General features: G+C 34.9%; 1 protein-coding gene across 4 annotated transcripts in view; it reads right to left on the bottom strand.

Annotated features, from left to right (window-relative positions):
• Positions 1 to 795: 795 nt before the first annotated feature.
• Positions 796 to 17,461, bottom strand: part of SEPTIN7 (septin 7) — a 65,768-nt gene continuing 49,102 nt past the window's right edge. For 3 of the 4 annotated variants that reach the window (XM_066992279.1, XM_066992280.1, XM_066992278.1), the window contains 8 exons: positions 15,891 to 15,983; positions 14,561 to 14,657; positions 12,402 to 12,453; positions 11,640 to 11,765; positions 7,582 to 7,602; positions 4,685 to 4,820; positions 2,374 to 2,513; positions 796 to 1,813 (listed from right to left, as the gene is read on the bottom strand). In XM_066992279.1, the coding sequence (XP_066848380.1) occupies positions 1,774 to 1,813; positions 2,374 to 2,513; positions 4,685 to 4,820; positions 7,582 to 7,602; positions 11,640 to 11,765; positions 12,402 to 12,453; positions 14,561 to 14,657; positions 15,891 to 15,983 (705 nt within the window). In that variant the 3' untranslated portion in view covers positions 796 to 1,773. The remainder of the gene's footprint in view (positions 1,814 to 2,373; positions 2,514 to 4,684; positions 4,821 to 7,581; positions 7,603 to 11,639; positions 11,766 to 12,401; positions 12,454 to 14,560; positions 14,658 to 15,890; positions 15,984 to 17,461) is intronic. The other variant, XM_066992281.1, reaches the window with a different exon arrangement.

Genomic DNA, 17,461 nt, shown 5'->3' with positions numbered 1-17,461 from the left:
ATTCTGTTTCTTTGAGAGGGAAATCTATGTCCACTTATTGGTGATCAGTGTCTCCTGTGAAAAGAGACAGGCAGTGTATTTAAAAGGAGTCCTTTATACAGACTACTGAAAAGCTCTTCATTGGGAAGCTGTATGAATAAATGACATTTCCAGTAAGTATAATTCATGTAAAAGAAAGCATGGTAGCAGGAGTAATACAAGTGGCATCTGCAAAAAAAAAAGTTGTTCTTCATTGTTTCACGGGCAAACAAAAGATATAAGGAGTCCGCAACAGTTTAAGTTACAACTGTTCTTTCTGTTCTTTAAATACCAAGTTCCTGACTACTACTACTACTAAAACTGTCTCAATTCACTTTGAAAACAAAATAAAAGGATAGAAAACAAGTGCTTGCCAATGAGCTTAACAGAAGTTCCTGAAGAGGCTGCACATATGTGCATCTAGCTGCATTATAACACAAAAGCTTCTAGAGGGCATAAAAGACAATGCAAAAGGCAGTATTCCTGGGCCTGGAGCAGGTCTGACACACAGCAGGAGTGTGTGGACAGCTGGTGCCCTCTTCTGGACAAGCTAGATTCTTGTTTTGCCAATGCAGGGCACAGTTGGCCCCTCAGCTACGCACTCAAACAAGATTTACTAAATTCAACACCACACAGGCATTTTCTGTACCTTAGGCTAATTCCTCAGGCAATTCAAAGACAGGTCAATCAAGTCCAGTGGGAAAGAGAAAACTTAAGCACTTCCCAAGTAAGTGCTTGGCCACACAACTCCTTTAAAATTTCTGACACAGCACCATGTTACATCACAACATTGTTTATTATGTGACTTTTTACAATACAAACAAAAAAAATACAGAAATGCAGTATATGAATACAGCTAAATGCGAAATGGTGACTTTTTCTTGAGGCCATATTCCCATTTCTAGTAAAATAAAGAAAGACTGCACACAGGTAGAAACAGGTTGGTAGTTAACTCCACAATTTGCCTAGAAATGACCTATAAATGCATTTTCCTGCTACTTACCATAAAATGTAAAAAGGGAGTTAAAGGAAAGTTTTACTCACTGGTTCCTACCATATGAAAGAAGCTATATTCTATTTAGGAGGGCCAATATATGGAAAAATATCTAAATTAAACGTTATTACAAAAATGAAGCAGTAATGAGATCCTTCAGGCTAAAGAAGTTACTAAATGAGAATAGCATATATTTAAAGAATCCAAAACATAAAAGGGTTGTTATAAAAAGCTTAGGTGCACTTTAAGCCTATGACTTTTGTTTTTCCATGTGTACTTTTAAACAATGGAAGTGTCAAAAATAGGGTCAACTGTGTTAGACTAAATTACATTATTGTATAAGCTGCACTGAATGGAATTCTTGTATTATAATAATAAAGAAGCATCGTTTGCATCATATTATGGCAATTTGTCCTCACTAAAAACCGTCTTGAGTCCTTGCATTTTTTAATATCCTGTAAACCGTCAAACCACCAGAACATGATTGTACAACAGTAAAATGTTTTCTTTTGCATTAAAACGACATCTGTTTAAAAAAAAGGAAAAAAGGTACTTAGAGCTGTTATTTTTCCAAGTACACAACACCCTAGACGATTCAAGGCATCTCATTCTCCATCAAAATTAACAAAAATTTGTCATGCTGTTAAATCCATTACTATGGATACAACTGGTGCAAAATTGGTCAAACGGATCCAACAAACACTGATGTCCAGGCTGGCATATTGGCAACTAATACATAACTGGTGGTCAAAATGATGCATTTAAAATATCTTCCCTTTCTTCTTGTTCTTTTCCAAGGTTCTACAATGATATTAAAACAAACAAACAAAAAAAACATAAAACAAACATTGTCAAGCATTGAATACATGTTATTAAAATCACTTTTTATATGATTTTTTTTTTTAAATAAGCATTTTCTCAAGTCTTACAGGTTGCAATACACTGTATGAAAATGTATTATATTCACAGTACTTGTACATGAAGTCAAGCAGTGCATTTATCGCGTTACCCCATCTGTGGACTAGGAGACTTAATCAGTTTAATTCTTGAAGCTTTAACCCTCCACCCTTCAGAAGTCTGATACAATCTACCTTTCAAATACAACATTTTTTTTTAGATAGATCTGGCTATGTATGAATATAGCATTTTTCCAGATTAAAACTTGCTTTCAAAGCTAATAATAATCCCAGTACTTTTGAGAGGTGTTCATCTGTAACTAACTGCAGTTTAATTTTTTTCTTGGATTTTAAGTGAATTTCCATAGTGGTCAAACACCACTGACCATTATTACTATGGAAATTTCCTTTTAACACTAAACTACAGAACATTTACTATGAACTGCAGATTAACAATCAATTTACCTGGAGGAATTCTGTTGTTCCAAAATACGTTGCTGAGCTTCCCAGTTTGCTTTCTCATCCTCAAACTGGCGACGCTTTTCCTCTAATTCTTTGTGTTGTGCCTCCAAATTCTTTTTCATTTGCTCATGGCGTCGCTGCAGCTATAGAAAAAGTCATGAACAGACTCAGCAAGGACACAGAGCACTGCAGCAACAAACATCAGCAACTATACTAAAGTGAAATAGTATTAGTTTCTCTTCAGAGAAAGTAACTCTTAAACCAAAAGTTCTAAGGTTATGGTTATAATTAAACACATAAAAGTGTATTAAATCCCATAAACACATTGTAGAGCTTACAGAAAACTCCCCAAATGCCGCCTGAGTCACAAACCGGAGTTGTAGGCAGTTACATGTGGCAAGCAACAGGAAACTCAAGGAAATGTTGGTATTCGATGCAAACCTTAAGCAAATTATGAAATATTTTAATATCAGTAATACATAACGTAGCAGCTTTGACTTTGTGTGGAGAAAAAAACCACTGATTTCATCCTATAGTGTTAACTACATTAAGGATCTGTTTGGAAAAACATTATTAAATGGATTAATTTACTCATTAATTAAATGAATTAGTAGTAGTATTACTGCAGTGAATTGTCTACACTGCCAGTATTGCATAAGAAGTCTCTTCTGCAAGCTTCTGGTGATGGGACTGGCAATCAAATGCCCTGGATGCGAGAATGGAGACACTGTGAGGAAAAGTAATTCCATTCATGTGCTGCAACAAGTTTTTCTAAATGAGTTCATTAAAACTCCCTCTTCTCTCTTGCAAGTCCTTATCTTATGCAAACCCTTCAAAACAGATTTTACTTTTTTTTTTTCCACAGAATCACAGAATCGTCTAGGTTGGAAGAGACCTCCAAGATCACCTAGACCCACCTCTGACCTAACAAGTCCTTCACTAAACCATAGCACTATGCTCAACATCTAAACATCTTTTAAAGACCTCCAGGGATGGTGACTCAACCACTTCCCTGGGCAGCCCATTCCAATGCCTAACAAGCCTTTTATATACTCCAAACTCAGCATGGTCTACTGCCTACTTATAAAGATATACAATGGAGTTTATGAAGTCACGTATGAAGAAAGGGGGAAAAAAGAACTTATCAGTTTTTACTTGTTCATTCAATTCAGCAAGATGCTATCAGTGAAAAAAGTCAGGAGATAGTACATGAAAAAAGACCTTTTTTTGTCCTGTTTTTCATATAACAATTTATCTACGGAGTTATTGTCACAGCACATTGTGGAAGCCAGAATTATAAATGGGTTCAAAATATCTGAGACAGAAATTAAGGAAGCAAAAGTTCATCAGTGCCTAAATAAACACTGTGATCCAAACAAAACACATAACTTTAAAACTCTCAAATTTCTGACTGGTCTACCTTAGTATTGTTATCCTTTGTTTACCTATTGACTTCTTTTGATGAACAAAAAAAATAGAGGAAAAAAATAATGCAAGCCATCAACCTGATTCAGTATACAATGGCTCCTTACAATGCCTAGACTGGCAAGCATTTCAACTACCCTGCCAAATTTCCTCACTTTCCCTCAAATTTGGAGCCAAACTGTATCTTTATGAACACTGACTATTTTAAACTCTTCTATTAAGCTTCTCGAGAGAAGCTGCTTCCTCAAAACTTAAAATCCATTTTCTAGTTTAATATAATTTTATACCAGTCTCTAAAAAAGAGCACACTTCAAGGGCTGCTTGAAACCCATAAAAACAATTTCACTGTGAATAAAATCCATTCACCTGGATGAGACAAATTAGAGTTAAATATCTATAAAATTTATGTATGTTCAAATGACACAAAAACAGTGCCAAGATATGCCTGCCTCTTTCTTCATCCAGTAACTCTTATTTAGATGATCCCTTAGACACCGTATCAGAAGTTCCTCAAATGCCTTTTCAGTATGCAAGCAATTTATTATTACTAAATTAGCTGATGTAAAACATGAAAGTCTGAAGAACTTTTTTAAGCAAATGTAAGAAAACAGGTATAAAATATTCCAAAGAAGAGGGGAAAGAGAGGGTAAGAAAATTAAGGAGTATTTTAAAATACTGTGATTGTGAAAATAAAACAAGAATGTATATGAACATTATATATGAACATTAAAGTTGCATTTGAAGTTTGTGCTTATACCATTTCAGCAAAGAGAAGAAGCTGGGAAAAATAACTGAGTTTTCTTTAAACATAAAATGTTGGAAAGTCTTGGAGAGAAGAGCCATCTTTGTATTTGTTCACTTTCAAGCATATTTAAGACATTTTCATTACCTCAGCTTCAGAGTCCTTCAGTTTCTGAACTTTTTCTTTGACTTTCATCTCAAACACCTGTTCCATCTCCATTTCCATTTTTTTCATTTTGGCTACATGCTCTCTCCTTTCCTCTTCCATCTGTGCCAACGGGCTCCTGCCACAAATCCAGAAGAAGTAGTTAGCTAATAAAAACCTTTTTTCTTTCTGTTACATTTGGGTATCTGCCTAAAAAAAGATAAAAATGCTGAAGCATTATGATAAATAACACAGCTTAAATTCATTTTGCATTATTTTATTAACTGTTAAGTTAAACTTCCTACAAAAAGGAAATTTCATACAGTATCTCCCTCCCCCCCCCCCCCCCCTTTTGATTTATCTTACATTAAGGTTAAAGAAGCTCTTGACTTTTTATCTTTGGTAGAACCTGGTCATGGGTAGGGAATAAATCAAAGTTACAAGTAATAAAAAAAAATGAGTATCTTCCAAGTGATCTTCAGGCATCTTGTTCTTTGCAGTTCAAATATATATAAAAATTAATAGATAGAACCTTTATGTAGAACAGATTAATAAAAATTTTTAACAGTGTTTCACACAGAAGTCCCATTTTTCCTTTAAATTGTCACTGTTCAGAGTGATCATAAGCATAAAGTTAGCATTGCAACTGTGTTGAATGAGGTGGTCATACTTCCAAAGAGATAACGTAGCAAAAAAGTTTTGGGCAACTGAACATTCATACAAATGTGAGCTGGAAGACTTTCCTTTAGAAAATTATTCATTAAATTGATGTATAAAAATAATATAGTTATATATATATGTGTATATATATTTATTTAGTGGTTGCTACTTTTTGGAATTCTACAGAATTTTTAAAGCTGTATAAGCTTGTGACCCACACTAACATGGTGCAAGCTCTGAACAGCAAATTTCACAATAAATACTCAATAAACAGGATGATTTTGATCCAAGGATGATTGCTATATACAGCCTTATCGTAAGAATTTCATGCTGTTCAACAAAAGCAACCCCAACAAATCACTGGCCTCTATTTTTCAGTTTTGAGTATGCATGGCTGTGGAAAATATCAGTTTTAGTTGTATTATTGATAAAAATGGAGAAGAACTGAATATATAGGGAACAGTTACAATCAACAACAGAGGCTATCTGCTGTAATGTATGCATAATTTACTCAGGCAAGCAAATTATAAATTAGAGATGGCAAGTTTAAGCCCTACCAGAAATACTATTTTCACTTTCAGTGCTTAAAACAAACATAAAAACCCCAAACTGTTCTGCTTCAATTCATGCAGAAAAAGCACTGTAGAAGGCAAACTAATCAAGGAACTTCCAGCAATGACTGAAATAAAATTAGCAACATCCATTTTGATTCGGAATTTACCACTCATTCTTAAAGGAATGAGCTTACATATCAGACATGGTTAAGATCTGTTTTTTAAGATCTGTTTTGACTGTTAATGGCTCAGTTCATCCTTATTGCTTGCTCACTTTTGACAACTAGACATACAGTGAAAGTAAGCAGGGTCCCATAAAGTTAAGGCCACGTGAACAGTTTTTCAAATACCAGCATTTTAAAACGTGCTTTAAAGGTGACAATAGGGAGTGGTAAGGAGAAAGAAAATGGCATTTCCACAAAAAATCTGATTGAATCTGAACTAATAGTTGCCAAGTTTGGACTGGTGAATAAAATTCTGTATTACATATGGAACTGAAACTGATTCTCAGTTTAATGGTTACTCTAGCCATTCAAAAGGCCAACTGCTAGGAACTTTTGTCAAGGAAAAAAATTTGGTTAAACATGGGTCACATATAATAATACACAAAAAAACATCTTGCGTAAGAAGAGAATGAAAGAGGAGGTGAGTAGCGGTATTTGTGTAAGCTAACCATCTGTCCTAATAAAATTATTTTATTGTTACCTTTTAGAGGTGTAAAGTTCTCAAATATGCCTGCTCTCCAAAAATTAACCGAGACATAGATCTGAATACTAACAGATCATTGCTGCAGTTTCTACAGACTTGAAAGGGAAGTAGTACTGTCCTTCTGTTGACAGCCTAATTGTCTAATACAGATGTCAGGCAAGCTTATTAGAGAATTTGAGAAAGTGGCAAAAAACAGTCTGCATAGAACATTTGATAAACTAACACGTGAACATTTACAGCTGAGATCTTTACAACAGAGGTCACAGCTAGTTTTATTGGGTCATAAGTATGTGACATGGGTAAGTGCACATTATCCTTTATTTCAGGATAAAATAATACAAGGGGCTTAAACAAAAAAGAGCTAAAGACAAAACACTAAATAAATATGTAAAACATTTAACTGATTTAACAGGATGTATGTTAAAGCAGCCCTCTAAGATCTGCAAAAGTTAAAAAGTTATTCTGCATATGTGCAAAGTGGAACCTCTGCAAGCCAGTAGTAAGATAAACCCATGGTCAGGGAAGGCTGAAGTAACTGATTTCCCAATCCAATGAAAACTTGTAAATTTACAGATAAGTACAAAGAATTAGTGGAATTTTCATAAGCATCTATATAAACATGATGGAGCTTGAGATAAAAACTGAGTAAATTTCACCATTTATGCACTGAAACAGCCTTTTCTACTCATTGCTGAAATTTGACCATATTTGTCTTGAAGCTTAGCCAAAACGTTCCTAAAGAGGAAGGGTTTTTACAGAGATATTTGTCCCTGAAATTATTTGTAAGTTCTTAAAATTTACGTTATCACTGCTTTATAAGGAAAACAACAACAACAAAAAACAGCTAGGGAAAAAAACAATGCCAAGAGCTGGATAACAGAAAACTGTTTTAAATTTGAAACATTAAACAGTAAAACCCTTTTTGTGTTTAAATAATTTTTGTCTAAGTTTTTTGGAAAAATTTAAATGACCACTTACATGCCTTCAACTGTGTCAAATCTAAAAAACAAAAAATACAGAGGCTTAGCTTAGCATGCTTAAATAAAACCACAAAACCAAAAAGCAGTAATTAAAAAAGTAAATTCATTATTAATAGATTCCTAAAGCTAATTATCTGCTCCCCCAAAAAGCAAGCTTTTCACAGTAACAGGAAAGACTGTTAGTTAAAGCTTATTATATTTAAAGTTCAGTTAGTAAATCACTACACCGTGTAGATATTAATGCAGATTTGATGTGCAGGTATTTTCAGCAATAGTTTACCTAGAGTATGCAAGCTCTTAAAGCGATTTTAAATATTTTAGTGACACAAACAACCACTTCCTATAAACAAGTTTTATGAAACCAAAGCCATATCGAAGCTTATCTACTCATTAAAAATTATCTCCTAGTAAAGGACATTATCAATGATGTCCTTGTATTAATGAAATTAATAATGTTCCTGTGCTGCAAAAAGAGCACTTCACATCAATGGCCAGCAGAGGTCTCACCGGAGGCTGTGCTCAGCTCTGGAGGAGGCTTCACTGCAGTTATTTCCCCTGAGCTTGATGCTTTACCCTGAGCTTGTGTTGGGTTAGCATTTCACATACACCGTAAGAGGAGAAAAAATAGTCTGAAAACAAGATTCTCATATTAAATCTCACAACAAGTAAGATGGGTTTAATACTCTAGAACTATTTCACTGAATTTCCTTCTCTCTGGTGAAAAGGAAGCAGAGAATCTTGACTTTTTGGTAAGAAAACAGTAAGAATATGGTCAAAAGGAGTTAGAAGTAGTTTAAACTAGGCAGTTAGAAGGATTTATGCATTGTGTATTTTGTGACCCAGTGTGCCAGTTTATTGAACAAATCCCTAGATAAATAAGGCTGATCTTTACAGTATACAACATGACTTTCAATGAAATAAGGTTTTCTGTTGAAACTCATTGAAAATATCAACTTCATATTGCAAATTAAGAATTTTATATTTCAGAGTAAATGCAAATTTTAGCATGTGCCACATAGTGCACATGTGAAATTATAGTTACTGCACAGTGCAAAGAGAAGTTATTGATATACCTGAAGATTACCCTTGATGATTATTTATATATTATTTAAGAGATGGAATGATCTTGACAATTTGAAGAAATCAGACACTAAACCTAAAACACAAAAAGGCTACATAATCATGGTGCATGCTTTGGATGGCTCTTAGGTCAGTGTGTTACTCGTAGAAAAGTCTATTACAGTTTTACCAAAGCAAAGGAAGGAAAAATCAAAGAAAATTATCATCTGGACAGAAGAAATTGCTTCAGTTCATCTGCACAGTATTATTAAATCTCATAACATGGACTCGTACTGATTTTCACATTTGCACTTTTGTTCAAAGAAATAAGTCAACAGTTGCCTGAAAAATAAAGATCTGCTAAGATCAGAAAAATATAGCTGCATTAAAAGTTAAAAAGGTCTTTCTGGTCTCCGATAGCTTTTGGAGAAGTGCAATAACCAGAGCTTGTACAATCTCTGCTTATATATACTCTTCCAGTTTACAAAAGGAACAGCAGCTTAGGAGTTTCCAGAGCCAGAGATTGTATCTGTGTTTAACAGGATGCTTGTAATACCACCAGAGAGCATCAGAGCATGTCTCTATTCTCAGATAGAGACACTGGACACATCTCCCATTAAAGAATCAGATTTCCAGAGGACGAGTCAGATATTGCTCCATTTTGAGACACAGACACTTCTTTCAAAAAAGGAAGCAGCCAAACATAAAGATTCCTCAGGGGATGCACAGATAAAGCGTTAACATTCATTCTTCCCCCTTTCAATTCATTTCTAGGAAGACACACATGGTTATCAGGAAAATTTTCTCTATGCTGCTTCACCTATACTAAATTCAAAACCATGAAAGCACATTAAGCTTTAACATGCTTTTTGGCTTTAAAAAAATGCTGATAATTCAACATATGGATAAAGTAGCAAGACAAGAATAGCATCAGCTGCTTAACAACCAGCACGTGCATTCATGATTTATCATTTTTTTTAAGTCACCCTGAGTTTGAAGAAAAACTGCAAAAGATTCAAAATTCCTATTAAGTCTGCAATAGACTTTGCCATCTTTCAGATGGCTGAATCAAACTGATAACTTATTTCTTGAGAAAAAAAAAATGATAGCTCAGAGTGCCACCTCTATTTATTCACCTCAGAGATTCAGCGCTGCAATATTCTGTGCAGCAGATTTCTTAGCAAGAAAATCAGTTCCAAAAGGCACTTTTAACTATAAATATTCAGGTGGAACAGCACAGTGACCTCAGATGACAAAAAACTAAGCATGATTCTGAAAGCAAAGTAATTCCAAACATTTGAAGCACAAATTCTAGTGAAAAAAAAGTTTCAGCAATTACCTCAGCAACTGATTGACAAGATTGAAAAGATTGAAAGAGGAACAACACAAACATAGTTTTGAAGTCCTTCTGGTACAGGTATATATACAGAAATGCATCTTATTTTGTTTGTAGTACGGGAATCAAAAAAAAAAATCACTTTTTTTTTTTAAAGAAGAAAAACAACAAACAGTACCTTGGATATAAGTAACAGACTAAGTTTGTAGGTACAGACTAACAAACAGGCACAAAACACAAGAAATAGTAAATGTTATCACAAAAAACAAGGTTCTTCTAAAGAAAATCCACTAAGATTTAGAAATGGAGAAGAACTGCTACTAAACACTATATTAAAAAATCAAAACAAATTCCTATGATACACAAAAGAGCAATAAAATGTTTCACTTTTCAGTACAGTAATAGCAAATAGCAAAGTAAAAAATACAGTGAACAGTACACTAAAAAAAGTATAACAATAGCAAGTTAGATAGATACTGGAGGCAATGAAGAATTTTCTATTCTGCATTATCATTAACCCACTGTCATCTAACAAAGAATTAGGATCAAGATCTTCCACCCAAGTGCTCAGGAGGGCTTTCTTCCCTGCTGTTACTAGCTGTGCTATTTTGTTCTCCACAGTGACTATCTCATTTAGTAATTTCTGTTTTAAAAACTCCTCCCCTCTCAGCCATAACACTGTACTGTCGTGAGGATGAAGTGCAGCTTGAGAAAAAGTTCCAACATACTTGCTATATGTACTCAGGAGCTTTGACATGTAAATCAGGGATAATGTGATGGCAATAAATATGAGAGTGAGAAGTAACCACTGTTCTATAAACATACTTGAGGACTACTTCTGTCTGAGACGTGACCTCATTACATCACTAATTCATAATAATTTAATAACCAATTATTGTTGATATATGTAGAACTGCGGAAATGCATGTCTTAAATGAAAAAACATGGTATTCTCAAATAGCATTGTATATGAAGAATACAATAAAGCTTGCTTTTAGATCTTCAAATAATTTTACCATGTTGGCAAACAGCTTGCTGCCAGTGGCAGTCAAGATGACTTATGAGCATTAAAGAGCAAAAACCACAACAAAAATAAAAGCAAAACTCCTGCATTGCAACTTTCCTCTCACATAGATGAAGATCTTGCAATAATTCCGCCATCATGATAAGCAACCCTAGAAGAAGCCATGGCAGCCATTCAATAATTACAGTGTGTCTGAATTTTCAAAAGTTTCTAAATACATATTAATCTATTTTTCTCTCAAAAACATCCCTGATGCTGACTATTGAGTATTCATACAAAAAGAAACAATAATGCCAAAATAGTATATATACCAAAATAGAAACACTACTGCACAAAAATTTTCCAGTACTTACTAATGAAATAAAACTTAGAAACAGTAAAAGTATGGTTTCTCTTCAAAACTGAATCCAACTAAACCCCATTTTTTAACCTATTCACTTAAGACTAGTGTAAACCTTAATGAAACAGAACAAAACCAAATCATGAGTAAGCCAGAAGTATAGTGTTCACAGACCAGAATGCAGCAAAGAGGCAAATGACTGAAGAATAAAAAGTGAAATAAAGAATTCCCACCATGAAACCAACTAAAGAAATGGCAGAAGGATTAGAGAGCAATACAATCTCAACAAGAACTTACTTTGTTAGCTGCCCTTTGTTTTTGTTGTTGTCAACACCGTTGTAGGTAACAGCTGCCAGTTTTCTGCTCCTATAGTTCTCATAATGTACGTTGTTAGTGACATCCTTCAGGTCCTGCATATGAGTTCTGTCAATAAGTGTAATTTATCAACTTAGTGCACAAATACAAAATACTATGTGTAAAATTAGTCCATGCTCCTTTTGCAGATTGACTTAAACTATATTCTGCCATTAAAGCCCCATTCCCCACAATGTTGTCATTCTTCCATTTAAATAAGAGCTGTCAAGACAGCTAAGTCACAGAAATAGTATATTATTTTGCACTGAATTAGCAATTGTTAGAGCAGATGAACTTACTGAACCGCTGTGAATATAGGAACTTATAGGAACTTACTGGACCGCTCTCAGCGCTTAACACAATGAAGCTTGCTTTAGAAAATGCTGACACTGAAAATTTAAAAAGATGCCTGCAACTAAGTACACGTCAGCACTAACAGACAAGTTGGGTTCATATGGTTTATCACTTTTTTTTTTTTTTAAGAACAAATCAGGAAGAAGATTGGTATCCAAAAAAAATTCACTGGCACCACTAGCTAGGTATATGGTTAAACAAATTGGTATCAAAGAGGATGAAAATTTGTTTACAACTAAAAACATCAGATTAGTATGAACTCACAAGTTTAGATCTTTTTTTCCTCCAACATATAACCTTCCAGCCTGTTAGGCATACTAGAAAACTCCATGTTACTCATTAGTTGCTTACCTTATCAACATGTTCCTCAGAATTGTGAAGTCGCAGTGTTCCCCATTTTCAACTGCGGAAAATGATAATTTTTTTCTTGAGACTCCAACCAAAACATATGCCTTACTCAAAGAAAAGACACCATCCACTTCCTATGCTCATTCAACAGGTTACACCCAGACTTTTTTCACTCACGCAGGATGCATGTTTACAGTAGAAGAGCATCAGTGATGCGACTTTATCAGTACATCTTACCAGCCAAGGTAGGTTCCCTTAAGCCATACTAGAAAATTGTACTCTGAATCAGTATAGCAGAATAAACTACCTCAGCAGAAACAGTTTTGCCAGTTTAACTAACTTCATGATCCCTTGGAGGCCCTGTCAGCACAGCTGTATTATTAAAGATCAGACATTAACTGAAGACCTCAGTCTAGATCCAGTTACGCCCAAAACCTTTAGAAGACAGACTTCATGAAGTTTATTTCTCCCTCCAGCGCCACCAAAGGAGATGCAAGTCTTTAATTTTAATGCATCTTTTGTTGTTCAACTAAACAAAGGAAGTCTGTATATTCAATTTGATGCACTTGTCTACAACCTGTCTACAAATCAAGAGGGTTGACAGCTGTCATTACATTCCATCTATTTCAGCAGTACCTGCCATCCCATTATTGTATATGAAGCAGATACTATAAATGGTATTTCAGTGAACAGTGAAACACTATTGGAGAAAAAAGCACACCACAGAATCCTCTGGAGTTCAAAGAGATGAGGGAGAACACAAAGCACTTAGCATACAAAAGGAAAGCATGAGGCAGGTGCCCCTGAAATAGAGATGGACATTTTCATGGGGAGGAGGAAGTAAATTGGAATGAAGGAATTGAAGTAACCTGTGTAGATTCAGTGAATCCTGCAGAAAAATGAAGCACATAACCTCTTCATGTGTCCATGATGCACCTGAGCTCCTGCATTTATTTTATTCCATGGTTTTTACACAAACTGGTAAGTTCCACTCACATAGTGCATGTTATCTCTGATCATCCTATCCAGAGCTGACCAACCCAAAGTCATTCAAATAGGGTCCTTTTAGCCAGGCTGTAGTTCTTCCCTTCCAAAAATTATACAACCACTTGAGTGTGAAACATTTTTCAAGTTTGTTTTAAAATAAAGAAGAGCAGTACCATTTTGTACATTTCAAAATACTAACGCAAGAGCCTTAAAATAAAGCTTGATCATCTCTGGTGCAGCTGGTTTTTACTTTGTGCCAAACCTCATTTCCTGCCAGACATGTACTTTAAAGAGAAATGCTGTAGCTTTTTCAAGTATTGGTCCATACTGTGCTTGGTTTCTTTGCTATTTTGACCCATATTGAATTTATAGTCATTGCCCTTGCAAGGCAGAAATAGTGAGAAAAATCTTCTCTTTCTTCAATACATGCACACTACAAGCAAAAACATGTACTCATCATGGAAAAACAACACAAGTTTATAACAATTCTTTCATTTATATGGCATGGTGTGAGCTTTATTTTTCATGTGCTGTTTCAAATAGGTAAATAGATCTGAAGCACAAGTAATGGTTGTCAGAAGAACGTCGTTACCTTTAAAGCTTATTTTCTACTGTTAGAAAGGTCTAAACGAAGGAAAAAAAAGGAACTGCGAAAACTATTTACTTCAATACAAGGTACCTCCCTGTTGCTAAGCCCCAACAATTAAGGCTAATATATTTTGGGTATTTGATGGGTATAAGAATTTGGGTGTAAGAATTTTTTTTTAATTCTTCCAGAAACTTTAAATTGAATTTATGCTAGTCAAGCTGATCAAATTAACATTTATAATGTGAATACCCTGAAAAAAAGGATTCAAGAAATGAACACAGTTTATACGAAAGAAATTAAAATAAGAATGCTAGTGAACACTTGTAATTTAAGCCTCATCTTATGTAGGAACTGTAATAAGTTACTACAGGTTTCTACAATTCCTCAGTGACGCTTCAACAGGAATCTGCTTGCAAAATTACACGTTGCTGAACCTTTACCTTGTTCCTGTCAGAATAACAAAAAAATGGTACGTTCAATAAATTTCCAGCCAGTGCACATTAAACCAAGCATTTTAAAAACATTTCAAATAAAGATTAACATCCTAATACATTTCAAATGGCTACAAATAATGAAAAAGCCTTACCTTCTGCAACTCCCCATGGGTACTGCCTTCCTCTAACTCTCTTGCCATTGACTTCAATGATCGTATTACTACCTACCACAGCAAGAGGTAAACGATCCTACAACATAAAGTATTGCTTTAAAAATCAAACTTCTCTAATGCAAAAATATACCAAAAGCATACCCATGTATAAACTTGACCGAGGGCAGTTCGGTGCTGTAACACTGCAGTGCAGCTTGCCCAAACTGCCAGAATAGTTGCATTTACTGACCTCTGACTTGTTTTTATTACACACATTCTACACATACACCTTTCTGAAATTCCCTACATACTGTCACATACTGTAAATCTGGGTAAGAAGCAGACACTACTGTTACTTGGTAAGCTACACAGGCAAAACCATTTTCTATTTAATTAACTTGCACAGTAATTATTTATCAATTTGTATCCCCACTGGCTACAAGGTTTGTTACTTTGACTGGATCTTGCACCCAATTTTCAAACATTTTCCAAAAAAACTCACTCAGGTTCTTGTTTTCAGCTGAAGCAAAAATCTTTTCAGTATAACAAGCAAAGTAGTCAAAAGCAGCTTCAAATAGCTGAAAGGAACAGCATACAAAGCCAAATATTTTGGACTTTCATCCTTGCTTTTATACTTCCTCTTCTCCTTGAGGCTAGCACATCTTAGTCCCAGAATAGCATTCATTTGTGCTATTTGTGTTTTATCTATCCTAGGCGATTCCCACAGTAACAAAAGATGTAAAAGCTTTTATAGGCTGTTAAAGCTACTGAGCAAAAAAGTGAAGTCCATCCATATGATGGACTTCAACATGAAAGAACAAACCAAAAAACCACAAGTAAACAAAGAAGTCATGCAGCAGCCTGACAGCCCAACAGTTGTTTGGATTTCCTTTAGTCATCTAAATTAAGGTTTTGGTATATCAATTGGTCAGACATCACTTCTATTGAGTGCAATGCATGCAATTCATGCCACTGCACACCTCTCTGAAAGAGGATCCTTGCCTCCTACCAAGTTCACAGTCAAATGAAGTGTGGCAGGCACGCAGAAGTCAAACAGGGATGAAATAAAAAGAAAGCAAATAATCTTTCAAAAGTTTATTAATGAGAATGTGATCTCATGTTCTCATTCTAAATTTCACCCATTAAAGGACTGAAGTAAATCTCTGAGAAGAACTTCATTCTCTCAAATGAGAAACAGTGCATCTTAGAACAGACTTACTTCTTTTTATCCTCTACATTTTGGTGGGCTCTTCACTATCAACAAAGCTTTTCACTCTCATCTCTCCCCCCCAAGTCAAAGGGAAACAGAAGCAGTTAAAAATATATTTACCTTTATCTTTTTAACAAGCTTACTTTCTTCTTCGTCATCTGTTTCTGGAAATTCATATATTTTAATTTTGTGTTCTTGGATTTCTTTCATTATCTAAAAACAAGAACATGTTATTTGCCTGAGGAATTCATAGTCTTATAACAATTTATTTCTTGCTGCAATCTGATTCTCCCTCTTTGCACACTAAGGTGATTAACTTACATCATAGAACTTGTACACATTTAACACCATCAGGCTACTCCAAGGGATTATTAGCAGGAACATCACTCCTGTGGCATGAGACTGCAGATTAGAGCCAAAGACCTCATAGTTAATGGAATGCTATCCATCAACGCAAGGCACAAGAATCAACCAGCAGTTTTCTACATCTGGGCCAACAGGAAGATTTACACAAATGGCTGCTCCACCTGCACATGCAAAAACTAATACCATCAAACTTAAATTCTCAGACTAGTCTAGCAACTGAATACGTTATAAAAAAATTGAATAGATAACTGCTGGCATACTTCAGCCCTTTGAATTCCCACAACAGCTACTGCTGTCACACCTATTCTTTTCTGTTTCCAGCTCACCTGAGCACCAGTTGCTTGAAGCAAGATCATCTATTTTAGATAGAGTTTGTGATTGATGGACTGATTCCAGTGGCAAGTTGCGTTGAAAAATATTTGCAAGCACTAATGAAAACGTAAGAATAACTGACAGCCTGATCAAAAATGAGGCTTTACTGTTTTGGTGCCTGATTTGTCTGAAGCATATTTTTAGAAACAAGCTGATTAGTTTTCCAGAATTTTAGAATGGAAAAGTATTAAGCCATTTAGCTGACAGCTACATTGCAGAGCCTTTGGGAATATTTCTGGTTCATGAGTTTGCAATCTTACAAGGAATATATGCTTCCAATTCAGGCAAGGACTTCTTTTCAAAGTTTCATTTTGGAAAGTCTGCCATATTTAACATCAACTCATTGATAAAGCTACATATGTATTAAGAAACATTCTGCATTCTACCATTTTTCCCCCCTTCTACACAGGGTTACATCCAAGGAAAAACCACTTGAAACGCAAACAAAATGGACTTCAGGTCTACAGCATCTTGCCTACGTTTCCCCATGGCAGAAAATGTCATTGCATTTTAAGTCTTAAATCAAGAGCTTTTCGCACAGCATTTCTTAATGCCAACTTTTTTTTTCCAGAGCCTGTGTTTTTTTAAACTAGGACGGGACTCAGTTCAACAAAACCAACTTCATGTCTCATTTTATCCTGTTCTGTGTTCTCCTTATCCTTCTCCTTGCATAGTTGAAATAAAACAATCCACTTGGGAAGCATTACTACTAAATTTATTGTAAAAACACAAAGAAAATGTCATTTGTATCGATGTTGCAATTATCTAACCATCTTTAAAATACATTGCTACAGCCCAAAGCTTAACACAGGCATACTGTTTCTAAGCTAATATTTAATGTATCTTTAATAAATACATGGCATTCACTCACATGTTGAAGTGCTAATTAAGTCAATAATAGGGTAAATACTGTTAAATACTGTTTTTGTATGTGTTTTGGGGATTCTTCATTT

Source organism: Anser cygnoides, chromosome 2 (assembly GCF_040182565.1).
Source record: "Anser cygnoides isolate HZ-2024a breed goose chromosome 2, Taihu_goose_T2T_genome, whole genome shotgun sequence".
Taxonomy (NCBI): Eukaryota; Metazoa; Chordata; class Aves; order Anseriformes; family Anatidae; genus Anser; species Anser cygnoides.
This window is presented reverse-complemented; position numbering and strand designations above follow the sequence as displayed.